This window comes from Helianthus annuus, chromosome 13 (genome assembly GCF_002127325.2).
Source record: "Helianthus annuus cultivar XRQ/B chromosome 13, HanXRQr2.0-SUNRISE, whole genome shotgun sequence".
Taxonomy (NCBI): Eukaryota; Viridiplantae; Streptophyta; class Magnoliopsida; order Asterales; family Asteraceae; genus Helianthus; species Helianthus annuus.
Window position 1 is genome coordinate 37507625 of NC_035445.2, and position 15625 is coordinate 37523249.

The 15625-nt window shown below is 35.5% G+C and overlaps 1 protein-coding gene across 1 annotated transcript; it reads left to right on the forward strand.

The window, feature by feature from the left end:
* Positions 1-832: 832 nt before the first annotated feature.
* LOC110897692 lies at positions 833-15385 on the forward strand. The gene is made up of 3 exons (XM_022144424.2): positions 833-1962; positions 14061-14141; positions 14615-15385. The coding sequence occupies exons 1-3, from the start codon at positions 974-976 to the stop codon at positions 15219-15221; spliced, it is 1677 nt and encodes a 558-aa protein (XP_022000116.1). The 5' UTR covers positions 833-973; the 3' UTR covers positions 15222-15385.
* Positions 15386-15625: the final 240 nt, after the last annotated feature.

The following is a 15625-nucleotide window of genomic DNA, read 5'->3' on the forward strand; positions in this document are numbered from 1 at the left end:
GCCACATTGCGCCTCATTGCCCACGCCACGCGCGCGTGTGCAAGTGCGGGAGCTAGTTAGGGTGCTACGCACCCTTCGAGAGTACACTAGTGAGTGCTTCCATGAAACAATAAGGATGGAGAGTTCCAACTTAAATACCCCTTTAAGTTTCATCTCTCATCCGATGTGGGACAAGGTGTCACTTTCCCACTTTTCCCAGCATTCAAGTTTCAAACACCAAACTTCGAGCCTCGATATCTCATTCATCTTAGCTCCGTTTTGGACGTGGTTTAGTTCGTTGCGAAGCTCTTCCAACATAGAACACAAACCAACAAATATATATATAAAATCCGCTCATTTTATTATATTTATTTCTAGTCCAAAATAGGAAAAAAATCATTTTTCTATATTTGTGAAAAAAAACTATTTTCACAAAATTTCCAACACATTTCTATCAAAGACTGCCTAATCTGCTCGTCCCAAGTCAATTTGGGTCTACCTCTACCCCTCCTACAGTGATGGTTTCAACTACACTAACTGGGGTCGTTGCTTGCCTCCTCTTCACATGTCCAAACCATCTCAATCTTCCCTCCATAATCTTATCTGATATTCTTGACACCCCTCGTTAAGTTAGGAATATTATCCCATTATAATATTCCAAATTGATTGGTAGTAATTATGTATCGTACCATGATTCCTAACTTCATTTCTAGACAACGCTAAAGTGGTAGCTTATTCATCCTATCATGATTCCTAACTTCATTTATAGACAAGAATAAAATAGTACAGTTTGAAGACACATGAACACGTATATATATCATCCTTGTACCAATAAAATTGAGAACTTGCTTATTATCCCATAATCACCAACATAAAACCTCAAAACCCCACAATGCCGGTCCAAAACTAACCCCAAAGCAGCACCGAGATCACTAATGATTCGATTATTCACTCGATTCCCACAATCACCAACACAAAACCTCAAAACCCCAAAATGCCGGTCCAAGACCAACCCCAAAGCAGCACCGAGATCACTAATGACTCGATTATTCACTCGATTATCAATGCCAATGCCAATGCCAATGCCACTCTCTCACCGTTATCAACCACAAAAATCCCGAGAGTTCCAGATCTGTTGAAAGAGACACACGACTATGAGAAATACTTTGTTCCAAAGGTTGTCTCCATTGGTCCCTACCATCATGGGAACAAGAAACTCGAGTTTGTTGAGAAACTCAAGCCTGCTTACACAATGAAGCTCCTTAAAGATAACAAGGAGACGCTAAGAAGATTGTACGAAAAGCTTGGTGAACCGAAAAGGGTCGAAAATTTAAGAAGCTTCTATGAAGAAAAGTGGACAACCATGTATTGCGATAAGCTCTTCACGAAGATGATGTTGCTGGATTCTTGTTTTATTTTGTATTACATTCAATACATTTTTAGCGATAATCCAGAATATTGTGGCGAGTTAAAAAGCCACCAGATTGCCTTTGTTCATCGAGATTTGTTCCTGTTGGAGAACCAAATTCCTTTAGAAGTTCTAAGGGAGGTGATGGAGATAATTAAAAACGATTGTATGGGTAAGATTATACTGTTCATCGAAGGCACTATTTTGGCACCTAAGAGGCCGGAAAGAGGGTGGTTAGATTCACTACTTTGTATCCGAAATAATCAAAGTGGTCGAAACGAATCTGATCAGAAGGAGTTAATGTACATGGAATCCAATCATCTTCTCCATCTTCTTCATCGTAGTCTTACTAAAACGTCTCAGGCATCCAGGCGGAGATGTAGAAACTCCTGTAGCCAATGGCAAGTGCAGTGCGTGGAAGACATAAGAAACACCTGTAGCTCCTGTAGCCAATGGCTAGTGCGTTGGGTGGAAAACACAAGAAACTCCTGCAGCCAATGGCTAGTGTGGCGGTGGGTGGAAAATATAAGATTCTCCTGCACCAAAGTGGAACAGCGGTCGGTGCAAACTAGAAGGTACGTAATTACAAAATTTGCCTAGTAACATCTGGGGTAGGATAAAGTTTTGCAACCAACAAATCTTAAGTTCGATTATCACAAGAGGTTTTCTCATATTTATTGGATTTTCTCATGAATTAGTGTATATGCATTAGGTCTAATGGAGATGGATATAATCGGTTAGTTCCGCTAATTACACCATGATATTTTAGTGGTTCGTCAATAATTCAAATTTTCTGTTAAAAATAATAAATAAAATAAAATAATCAGAGAAAGAAAATGTATAATTTAATAATTAGAGGAAAAAATATGTAATTTAATTTTCACAATTCACTTCTTTATATTTTTTCTATTCTTTCTTTCGTTTACTTTAATTTATGTTATTTCCTTTTATTTTATGTTATAGAAAACAAAGAAATTTTTAGTTAAAAAAAATAAAAAATCAATTAAAAAAAGAAAGAAAACAAAATTAATAGTAAATTACTCTTTTGGCCCTTGCTGTTTAGTCACTTTAACCATTTTAGCAAAAAAAATGTATCTTTTAACATATCAGATCTTGAGGTTGCATTATATATCGGTTTTCCTCTCTGACACTAACTTTGTTACTTTTTTGTTGTTAAATGTAAAAGTAATTAGGTCATTTTTTTTATTTACAAAGTTCTTTTAATATTTAAGAGATTACTAATGCAATTACTCAAATTTTTTTTTGTATTATTTCGTTATTTTTATGATTATTATTTCACAACATATGTTTTAAATATATAAATAAATATGTATTTTCATTAACCGTTTATTTTTATAAAAGTCGTTTAAAAAAATAATTTGTTACTTTTTTACATTTTGTTTAAACTATCTATAGTTTTTAAAATTGTTCCTTTTTAAAACATTTGTGTTTTTTAAATCGTTTTTTTAAAGTCGTTTGTCTTTTAATTTTTTTTTAAACAGTTCATTTTATAACGTTATTTTTTAAATCATTTATTTTTTAAACACATTAAATAACTCACTTTTTAGGTCGTTTATCTTTTAAGTTTTACTAAACGACGTGTATAAAAAAATACAGATTTGAAAAAAAAAGAATCATTCTAATAAAAAGTTTGCAAAATATGGTTCATTTTTCAAACATCTTTTTAGAATGCTTTATTTCTTTTTCAAATCTTTCATTTTTTTGGGTGGTTTATTTATTCAAAAATTTGTTATTTTTTAACCTTTCCTTTATTAAATTTGTGCGTTTTTAGTACCTTACACTTGTTAACTTATATTTTTTTAAGGTTTTGGTTTTTTATAAACGTTCTTTTTTTAATCTTCGATTTTTGAAATCGTTCGTTTAAAATCGATCATTTTTAAATTCCTTTGATTTTTTAAATTATATATACTCTGAAGTTATTTTTCCCTAACGGCAATAAGTAACTGAATACAAAGTTTCGAAAATGAACTATTTGAAAAACAGTTCTAAAAGAAACGGTTTTAAAAGTAACGCTTTTAAAACTAACGACTTAAAAAAGTGAGTTTTTTAACAACATTTAAAAAATAAATGATTTTAAAAAGAATGATATAAAATGAATTGTTTAAAAAATTTAAAAGACAAAAAACTATGAAAAGAACGATTTTAATAAACAAGCGGTTTAAAAATTAATAATTTTAAAAAGCATAGACGGTTGAAAAAAAGTTTAAAAACCAAATAATTTTAAAAACGACGTTTATAAAAAAGAAACGCTTAATGAAAATACATATTTATTTGTATATATAAAACATATTTTTTAAATAATAATCGTGAAAGTAAGGAAATAATAAAAACAGACTTAAGTAATTGTATTAATAATCTCTTAAAAATTAAAAGAACTTTGTAATTATTAAAAGCAGCACCTAAGTTATATAATTACCTAATAACCTTTACAGCTAGCTGCAAAAAAAAAAAATAACAAAGTTAGTATTAAAGGCTAAAACCTTTATAAAATGCAAACTCGGGGTTTGATATGTTAAAAGATTCAATTTTTACTGAAAGAGTTAAAATGGCTAAACTATAAGGGCCAAAACAGTAATTTACTCCAATATTAAATATAAAATAAAAGAAGCGGTAGACATTGTGTATTTCATTTGGGAAGAAAAAATACTTAGAGTAAACTGTCATTTTGGTCCCTGTGGTTTGGGCACTTTTGCAATTTTAGTCCAAATCTCAAACTTTTTAAATCTGGGTCCCTGTGGTTTCGTTTTCGTTGCCATTTTGGTCAAAAACTCAAATCAGGTCAGATTTCTCAAAAAAAATCTGCTATTTTATCCTTTTCTGAAGGAGCAAAATGGTCATTATATAAAAAATGTTATTTTATCATTTCCTCAAACTCTCTCTCTCTCTCTCTCTAAACACCACTGTGCTCTCTCTCTCTCTCTCTTCTTTCTTCTTGATCTTCAAAATCTTAAATCATTTGCAGAACCCATATTTATTTCAAGAACCCAAATCACAAAATCTTGATTTTTTCGCAAAAAAATCCGAATTTCACAACAAGAAAACCCGTATCCGAACCCGAATTGTTTCTTGGTGTTCTTGATGTTCACATTCATCAAGCTAGAGACATTCAAAACATCTGCATCTGCATATACCATAAACAAGACGTTTACGCCAAAAGATCTACATCTGCATATACCATAAACATCTGCATCTGCATAACCGAATTCGACAAAATCGGTGAAGATCTCCGCCCTAATTAACCGATTCAGATTTAATGGTGGAGAACAAACTTCATGGCTTTCCGGCGAAGATCGCCGCCCTAATTAACCGATTCAGATTTAATGGTGGAGAACAAACTTCATGGCTTTTCGGCGAAGATCTCCGCCCTAATTCGTCGTCGTACCACCGGAATCCTGCCGCCAATAACGTCGACCTGCTTCTGTACAATGATCTTGTTCAGATCGTTCCGTACAACAGAAATCACCATCATCCTTAATGATCAGAAAAATAAACGAAACATGGGAAGAGATATGTGTGAGGAGGTGGGGGGTTTACCGGAAAAGCTTGTCGGAAGCATACCACCGCCGTCGCCGCCGCTACTGCACCCAACCAAACACCTCCGCTGCTGTAACTAAGACAAACCATGGTCATGTTTAGAGCCAAGAACCGAAGAAATAAGCTATGCACGTTGTGGAGTTTGACCAGATTTATCATAACGATCTGAACAAGATCATTATTTTTATTTTGTGATTTTGTGTTCGAGTTTGTTCTAGCATCTTCTCTATTGTCTGTGTGTGTTTATAGAGAGAGGGAATGAGGGTGTCGGCAAAAGGGGGAAAGAAGGAAAGGAGAGGGGGTAGGGGTGGGGGTGGGAGTGTGTTGTTGGGCAGGCAAAATGACAATTTTGCCCCTTCAGAAAAGGACAAAATATGAGAGTTTTTTAGAGAAATCTGACCTGATTTGAGTTTTGGACCAAAATGACAACAAAAACGAAACCACAGGGACCCAGATTTAAAAAGTTTGAGATTTGGACTAAAATGGAAAAAGTGCTCAAACCACAGGGACCAAAACAGCAGTTTACTCAAATACTTATTTTGTAAAAAGTTAACCGAATGTTTAGCACCAGTCAGTGGGAAATGACAGAGTAACAAGCTATGAATTTTTTGAACGCTTTATATACTAAATTACTGATTGATTGAAGTAAAATGATGAAAGTTGCAGTTTACCCAATACATATATGACAAAATACATTAAGAATTAACAAATCATATCATAAAAACTAGGAAATTATATTATTACCTGAATGGGTATGGTCCCAAATCTCGCACCAGGTTTGGCCGTGAGAGACCATCACCTAGCTTGTTACCCCTATCGATAAAGATTCATCTGCGTTCGTGCGGGCACCACGTGAACCCAGTTTGATTTCCCACTCGGGAAATGACGAGAAAACCTACCTTGTATATGAAAATGGGAGTTTTCATCACAACAAGGGATTCGGTGACCACTATGGTTACCGCACATCGAGATGCGGTCCAAAACCGCATCCTACTGTCTATACAAGTGGAGCTGACCCTTTGACTTAAGTGGCCAAGCCAGCATGTGGCCTGTCCGGGCACTGATAGCGGTCAGCTGCCCAGCCCACATGCAAGGAAGGCTGGCTGGCGGACTGACAACCGCAGCAAGACGTGGCATCACCTCAGGAAGCGTCCAACGCTTTCGTGACCTGTGCTTCTGACACACATGCAAAAGGCTACGCGTTGTCAATCTAGTCACTCAATTACTCTCCTTCGCTCTTCGGCTATAAAAAACCAATCCTGGACCAGGTTTGAGGTAACGCTAATCTGCTCTCTCACACATACTATTTAAACACACACTTTGTTCTCAAACAAATATTGATTCTCACGCCGGAGAGTGGTAACAAAGAGCACCCCCAGCCCATACTCCTTGTTACGAGTCACGGTGTGTTTCCTTTTGCAGGAGACATGTTAGAGAACGACCCGGCCATTGATCTCGGAAAAAAGGGATTAACCCTACTTGACGAGACTAGTGAATTAACCCTCCCAATTAACCAATGTTTCATCATTACCGTCTTCTATTTTCTCTAAAGGTGGAAGGGGTGCTCAAACACAAAAGAAGTGGTAAATTTTCCATTTAGCCAATCATCTCATGACATGTCAACTCACCTCTCCAATTCGAACTCTAGGGTTCTCCCCTCTCCAAGAAAATTCCAAGAAAAAAAATGAATTAAAATCAACCTTCAAACAACTCGGTGACTACACACCGATGAACCCAACTCCCCGCAATCTCTTGGGTGCCGGTGGTGGTATGCCCGTGTAGCAAACCCAACTCACCGAACACTTCACCGAAGCGCCCCTACCACCCTAAGTTAGCAACCAAAACGTCTACTTGTATTCCATGAAGTTAAAATTCTTGTAAATCTGATAGTGTAGATGTAACCATTCTTGTACACAAATGATCTCAGTCGAAAGATCAATAAAAATATTAAATATAGAGTTGCCAATTACTTTTACTAGTAAGGGTAAGTAGGGTGTCGAATTCACCAGAATTAATGGAAAGTAGCAAATGTCAACTTTTTCATGAAATTAAACAAATAACTTGTAAATTAATCCAATTTAACCTAGTTGAGTTAATTGCCAATTAATCCAATTTAACCTAGTTGAGTTAATTTCCTGGATGGTCCCTGTGGTTTCACGTATTTTCACGTTTAGTCCCAACCTTTTGGAAATCGCATGTATGCTCCCTATGGTTTGTCCTTTTGTTACTCGGATAGTCCTCTGACATTGACTCTGGGGACTATCCGAGTAACAAAATGACAAACCATAGGGAGCATATCTACTATTTTCAAACTAACTGACATCTACTCAGGGGACTATCCGAGTAATAAAATAACAAAACAAATAGGGAGCATACCTGCTATTTTCAAAAGTGGGGACTAAACGTGAAAAAACGTTAAACCACAGGGACCATCCCGGCAATTAACTCTTAAGAGTTGGATTATTGAAAACTCAACAAAATTAAGATTGGGTTTGTAAACAATATGGGAGAAGAGGTACTCCTCTCCGATTTCAGATTTGATTTGATGAACTTGCAATTAATCCAATTTAACCTAGTGGAAAATCATTGATGTTGATCATGTGTATTCTTAATCAAACTTAACGGGTTCTATTCACACAACACCAATTAAATTATGTGAAAACATCAACCAACAAACAAATTGCTAATGATATAAAGAAACCAAAACCAAATGCTTATCAATTTAACAGTTCAAAAACAGAAAATGCTTATTAATTTTATGTCTTAACACAATCAAATTATTAATTTCAAGTCTTAACACAACCAAATCTTTTTAATGTAAAAACCAATATTGAATTTGATCAAAACTTAAGAGGTTAACGAATCCAGTCGAATATACCTAGGTTATAAATGAATCAAAACGTTCTTACACAAACCCCACATGTAGAGAAGATGAAAAGTAGCTTAGCATACCCTCATTGTGTTTTCGAATCTTGATTGGACTCTTTGTAACATTAATTGGGATGCAACGGGGATGATTGGAAATCCCCAAAAGCTCTTATTTTTGATGAAAAATCGTCTGGGAAGAAAGGTTTTTTTTTGTTTTTTTTTTTTTTTTTTTTTTTTTTTTTTTTTTTTTTTGAAATCCTAAGAAAAATTCTTTAAATATAGTAAAAACACAATTTTTGAAATTTATTGCAAGTATCGGCGTCCTACATGACCAGAATAAGGCCCGAACGCTCACAACTCTATGCAAACACCCAAGTGGGATGATGCCAACTGACAACTCTCAGTTCTTGTCGGTTTTCTCCGTTTTCATTCCCCGTCCTTCCTAACTCTTTTCCAATCATCCTAAATGCTTTCCAAATACACCTTAAACCTGCTTTCACCTGCAACCATATCAAAGTAGTGTGTTCCACGTCACAATTTCATACAAAACTATAATATTAAACACTATAAATTCACTCATTATCCTCCAACCAATACCATCAAGACGAATACACGTTACCACCCCCTTAAAAAATCTTAGCTATGGTCCAAAGTCATACCCAAACTCACAAGAGAAACACATTTAATAGATTTAAAACCCAGCAAGTATAATGATGTTGCTTTAATAATTAAAGAATATGCCTAACTAAACCTAACCAAGCTTCAAGTTTTCACACTCCTCACAGTGTTTCAGCCCTTCAGGTTAGTATAAAGCTTTGTGATCATAGGCTTGAGAGACAATCATACTTACACTAATATGAACAATGTACACATCAGAAGGACTTATGGGTGTTGGCCTTAGGTCAAAGATAGGAAATTTTGGCTGTTTAAAGCGGCTAAATGGGTATAAAATCAAAACCTTTAAAAAATCTTTATTCTCAACTAAACAACTCCAAAACTTGGGTAGTTTTGGCCCACAATGCCACATGTTTCTCAACCGTTATTTTGGTCATTTGAACCATTTATTTGGCTGCATTTTTCTTTTCTATGTTGTTCTTTTTTTCTATTTATACAAATTAAAAAACTAAACTTCTAGATTTTTGCCAACGGACTTGTAAAACAGGTAGAAGTTCAAATTGGGATATTATGGTTTAACAAATGAACGAATAAAGGGGTCAAAATGACTACTAAAGTTATAATCGGGTAATGGGTAAACATTTTAAAAGGTGGGAAATTAAAAGGGAACGAAAATTTCCTTAATCATCTATGTGTTGTTCGGTTACTGTTAGCATGTACCAAATCATTCAACTACCAAAAAAAAAAAAAAAGCAATATAATGGCCTACTTTCATTCAAATAAATGCAAAAGCAAGTATATGTAATATCCAAAAAAAGGCTTAAAATCTCACTAAAAGAATGAGGAAGAATGAGTAAGGTTATCAATGGCAAAACATACCTACTATGTAGATTCTCATCCATTTGTTAGGCAATTCTACAGGTTTTCTAGAAAAAAAAAAAAAAACACTTACTAGGAATACTTTATGACGTGTTTTGTGGTGTATATCAATATTAATCTGGTTTGATCAACTTTTGAACACTTTTTTAAGCTTTAAAATTACAAAACATGATAAGATATGATCACTTACTACGACACGTCAGGTTAACTGCACCCATTGTGAATGAATATGTGTGTGTTAATGCCATAAGGTGATAAGACCTCATTTTGTGGGCATCACTACTCTCAAACAATTTTGAAAAAAAAAGGCGTTGGATGATCATTAGTAGTGTCATGGATCCACAATGTGATAAATTCGCAATTTCTATGTATAAGTATCAAATAAAAAGCACTCACAAGGGATCTTAGCCCACCAAGGATTATGAACCTCTTGCTCAGTTTTGTTTATACAAGAATAATAGGGATGGACTAGAAAAACTCCTCAACGTTTCGACTTTGGCACCACACTAAGGCAAGAATTACCAAACCTAAAGTCCCAAACCAAAACCTCTATCCGTTTTTCAAGCAATTAATATGTTGTTAACTACATAGAGTTAGAAAACTTGAGTGTTTGACACAATCAACACAATCTTAATGATTTGTATTTACGACTTTAGTAAAATTCCATTTTAATATAGTGATGCAAGAACTTAGCCACTCATGGTTATAAAGATAAACAACATCAAACTTGTTTGATTTGATATAAACATAAAAGAATGATTGTTAGGGGACTAGGGGTGGAATCACTAGTGATGGATTCCATCACTCCCACTATCCAATCAACTAATGCCATGTCATCAACCATATTTCTATCACTAGTGATAGAAATGGACTAGGGGTGGAATCACTAGTGATGGTTTTAATCACTCCCATTTTTTTTAATTTTCAATTTAAAAAAGCAACGTTCAAAAGCTTAAACGGTCAAAAATTTCGAAACTTTAACGCGTGGAAAACTTAACGCGTTACAAATGTAACGCGTGATAACTAGACCGGCGTCGGTGTGCTTGTTGTTCATCACGCGTGAAACTTTTCCATAACGTGCCCGCCCCGAGTGGCCTTAAAAGGAGTTCTTACAATCTTGGACTAAATATAAAACAAAAAGATAAAAAAAAAAAACTAGGATATAACGTGGTGGAATGGTGAGTGGATGTATGGTAGAAGGGTGTGGACGTTTTGTATAGAGACGGAGATTGAGGTATGGAGATGGGTTAATGGATGTGCCTTCAAATGGAGCCTTCTAGTTGAATTTATAGATTGAACAAAGGGAGAGGCACGACCCCTGTTGTTGATTTTTTCTATTTGGCTAGTAGTGACAGCCAGAAGAGTTGGCTTTTGAGCGAGGCACAACCTATGCTATTGACTTTTTCCTCATTTCCGGTAGTGACAACTTAAAGAGTTGACTTATGAGCGAGGCACGACCTCGTGCCTTGTGAGGCACGACCCCATGCTTCACTTTTAACCACTTTCCAGCTTTGACTCATTGAGATACCCATGATTCATATATTATGGTCTTTGTAATTGATTCCACAACCCTAGAAATACTTATGTGAAGTTTTTGGGCTTTTTCCTACCACAATGTCATCTTCTAGCTTTTGTCTAGACTTGAGGGAGAGGCACATGGCGTGTCTAGGAACGACACGGCCGTGGTTAACTTTGTGGGATCATGGAAATTTTTTTCATAATATGGGAGTGAGACACGAGGCTGTGTTTGATAAGGCACGGCGTCATGTGGTTGTCAAGTTCTTTGTCTTTTATTGGAATATAGAAACACAGGGCGTGCCCGTGGAAGCAAGGGGGCGTGCTTTCCTGATTTCACAAAAAAACTTTATTTTCAACATAGGAATGCTTGTTTTGTCATTTTGTGGTTCGATTTTCCCTGAAAATCAAAAGTAAAAAATAAAGAACTTATTTACAATATGTGAACAAGACAATGATTAAAACCGAGCTTTGACTGATGTGAAATATATGTACAATTTTATGCACATCCCTTTATCATGAAACTTAAGAGTTTTAACCTTAGTAAAGACCAATATCTATGTTTCGGGGGGTGAATTGTTAATGATTTCCACAGGAAAAATCCATATTTTAAGCATAATTTTGTCATAGGAGGCCAAACATTTTCAAATATCATCTAAAGGGTCCCAATGTTCTCCAAAATCCCCTCATCCCTCATTTGTGATTAGTGCTGTTCATGAGCCGAGCCGAGCTAGGGCAAGCTCGGGCTCGGCTCGAATTTGAAACCGAGCTGAAAATCTAAGCTCAGGCTCGGTTTGGTTTTAAACCGAGCTGGCTCGGCTCGGCTTGGTTTGGCTCGATTTTAAAAATAAAAATGAATACATAGCTCTCAAAATTCAGTATTCTGAAATATTATTCAATAGTTTAAAAGAACATATTCAAAATAAGTTTAACCTAATACATTATAAGGCAAAATCACGTTCAACAACGCAAAATAAGTTTTATATTTCAAGTAAATACAATATTTGTTTATTAGCACGACAATCAATCTTTAAATATGTAATAGATATCAAACTAAAAGTCTAAATACATGTAAATAATAATTACTTTTTTGTAATATATTATATATATATAAAAATGAAATATATTATAAGTATAATAATTCGAGCTAAGCCAAGCCGAGCTACCAAGCGAGCCAAACCGAGCCAATTTGGCTCGTCACGAGCCGAGCCGAGCTAGGCTCACTTTCTATCGAGCCGAGCCGGCTCGGCTCTCTTTCAAATCGAGTCATATCGAGCGAGCTTTTTCCGAGCTAGATCCGAGCGAGCTCCGAGTCACGAGCTTTTTGGACAGCCCTATTTAGGATACATTGTTCCTATTTTATGTGTTTAGAATCAATAACATTGTTAGAATGAGGAGTTATCCCGATCAAGCTTTCAATACCTGCTTAAGTGTCCCCCAATCAACAAACCAGATTCAATTATACAAGTACTAAACAAAAATTAACCATTCCACAAACATTAATTTAAAAACTATGCAATTATCTTGAGAAGGAACAAACACATGTACCTGAGCAACACATAGGCATGATTAGCTAGAGCCACTAGGGTTGTATGGAGTTAAGAAATTGGATTGTACGAGGGCTGCTCCGCCTACGGTCTAAACAATCCAACATTCTGACCAGTCATATCTATCATTACATAAACATTAGGCTCACTATCAATATAAAAAATCAGCCATCTAATTCGGAGGCAACTCTAAACAAATTAAATTCATGAAACAACCTAATAACAATCCATCTATAATCTTAATTTCAAAAAAACAAATAACAATATAAAAATTCCCAATTTTAAACAAACCCACAAAAAAACCCATATAGATAAAACTAAAAATTCAAATCTCTAAATGACGAGTTTCTTGTTCAAGACTCATCAATTTAGCCAAAACTCTATGCTTCCCTCTTGTATCTGCTGCAACCGATTTTATCGACTCTAATTTCTCTATTTGCATCTCTGTATTTATCGATCTTTGCACCAAAGTTACAAACCCTAAAGAATCAGAGCAAAATTCACTGCCGCAAAAGTTTGTTTGTTTTTTTTTTTTTTTTTTTTTTTTTGTGAGATGAAACTTGACAACAATACAAGAAATTCGACATTTTCTAACACAAGAAACTTGACAACAACAGCACAATAACCTGCCCTTTCTTAATTGACATTCTAACTCAAGAATTTTGTAAAGATAAAACTAATTAGAGACAAATTTGTCAAGATTACCTTGTGGTGCATGGGGCTGAGGACGCCTGGCAGAGTAGGTGGTGCGCGGGGCAGAGCAGCAGCGTCATGCTTGGGTTTGGGGGAGGCTGGTTGTATAATTGGGAGGGAATGAGGATGGGCAGTAGCCCACCAAGGCTATTATACCCCTTTACTGTTAATATAACATGGACCGTCGGATCCATTATTCATTAACCGCCAGGGATCGCTATAAAGATGTGACGCGGATTTTGACCTTTAGCGGTGACTTTTATAATGTCGCTTCTAAAGGGGTCGCCCCAATTGCCCTTACTTCTTGTAGTGAAAACTGCAAAAATCCAAAAAGCATCAATGTAAAGTAATGAAAATAAGTGAAAAATAGTGAAAAATCAAACTTGACTGAGTTATCCGAGTTGGAAGGATTTATACAGAGTTAGATCACCTAGCCCTGAGTTGGACCATTTCCAAGTAAGTTATAGGGTATTGACTGATTAGGTCATCTAGATTGATTAGTCGTCGACAAGACCAACTTTTGACCGATCATCCTGCCTAGTTTTGGCTGAGTTGAAAAAAAGTTGGCAATGTAGAGTGCCGAGAACCGACTAGATGCCACGTACTCGGTCATCTAGGCTATGTTTTGGAACACTGAAGCCTATATATCTTCAAATGTACTATATTTGTTGTGTTAAAGAACACTTATGAATCATATACACCACAATTTTTTTGTCATGGATTCACTCATAATTTATTTATATATAGGTTTCTACTGTATTTTTTATAATAGATTTTCACTAAAAATTATTAACTGATTGGATTCCTGGGAACCGTTCTTTATACGTAGATCCGTCCCTGCCGAAGAGCAAACCTAAATATTTTGAATCTACATAGCAATGGGTGCATTTCTATAATTATGCCCTTCAGTTTTTTGCCCTTTTTCAAGACGTAGTCCATGTTATTGTTCCAGTTATGTTATTTTATGATAATTGTTTTTGTTTGATCTATGTTATGTTCAGAGTACCTGATTATGAAAGCTCCCTTGGACTATCCCCACAAAAGAAATCAGGTCGGAGAGAAAGCAAATACAATGATAAGAGGTTAACAATATAAATTCTTTCTTGATATTCTATTCTTTTATATCTGTTTTCTTATAAATTACGTAAATGTGAAACTCTTGGCTTACTTTAGGGATTTCCGAAATTCGGCCTGAAACTAGAACAATATAACTCATTTTATTTCCATATTTCGTAAAAAAGAACCTGTTTTCTTTAACAGCTTAATTTATAACCGAATCCATCTATGGTGGGGCTTGAACCCTTGACCTCAATGGGAACAACAACTTAACTCTGATGGTTTTGCCAATTGGACCCAACCGCCCACCTAATAAAAAATAATAATAAAAATAAACCTGTTGAGGTCGAAATCTTCTTCCTGGGTACATTATACTCCAACGGTAAGTATCGTAGGGTTGCTATTTTGAAATTGGACTTTATGTAATTTTTTAGGCCGTTTTGTAGGTCATCTTTTTTGTGTATGTGATGAATATCCTTTGATCTGCCCCTCATTACAGGTACACTTTTCGCAATGTTTTAGAGCTAGTGGATGTGGGGATCCATTTCAAGCCAAGTGACAGCAAGTCGTTGGCTCACATTAAGTTCTCTAAAGGCTGGTGGGGGTTTTCAGTGAAGGTGGAACTCCCTCCAATAGTCGTGGATGATATCACCAAGCCTATGTTATTAAACCTGATAGCCTATGAAATGTGCTATCTTAATGCATATGAAGCATGGGTTACATCTTATACATGTCTTCTTGATACTCTGATTGACAACGGTGAGGATGTTAAGGCTCTTAGAAAAGCTGGGGTGCTTGAAAACTCATTAGGGAGCGATGAAGAAGTCGCGAAATTGTTCAATGAAATAGGCACTAATTTAGTTCCATATAAATCCGCATATTTGAATGCAAAGAGAGAAATACAAAAGCATTATGAAAGTTGGAGGAACACACTTTTCTCCCAACTAAAGAAAGAATATGTGAAGAGCCCATGGGCGTTTTTTGCACTTCTTGGAGCATTGATAGCTCTCCTTCTTAGTGGTTTTCAAACTTATTTCACAGTTTGGAGTCCAAAAAGCACATGTGATGACCTCTGCATGTTTTTTAAGAGTAACCATCACTTATAAGAGTCCCCAACTAGACGGTTCTTTTGTATCTTTTGGAGTCTGATTCGAGTATTGCAAGTCCTATTTATGTTTTGTTTTTTTATGAGAACATATTTGTTCAATAGCAACCATGAGGTCACCTATGTTGCTATTCTGAAATAAAAGTAGGCTATATATGTTTGTGAGTAGCTTATACCTATGATTGGTAAAATAATGAAATTATGTTTATGATGTTTTTTTTTAATTATGCGCTATTGGTAAATACGTAAAAGTTATTATTGTATAGAATTATCTACTTACTAAAACTAGGAAATTGACCTGCGCGTGTTGCGCCACGGGTAATGAAGGTGAAAATATGGCCAACCAAAGGCTAGCCAACATCATCATCAGTACCAAATTTTGAAGGTGTACATCTAGGCTGCATT

Coding starts and splice junctions, on each gene's coding strand:
- LOC110897692 (XM_022144424.2), top strand. CDS start 974: ATGCCGGTCCAAGACCAACCCCAAAGCAGCACCGAGATCACTAATGAC. Junction 1,963..14,060: donor CGGTCGGTGCAAACTAGAAG/GTACGTAATTAC, acceptor TGTTATGTTCAG/AGTACCTGATTATGAAAGCT. Junction 14,142..14,614: donor AGCAAATACAATGATAAGAG/GTTAACAATATA, acceptor CCCTCATTACAG/GTACACTTTTCGCAATGTTT.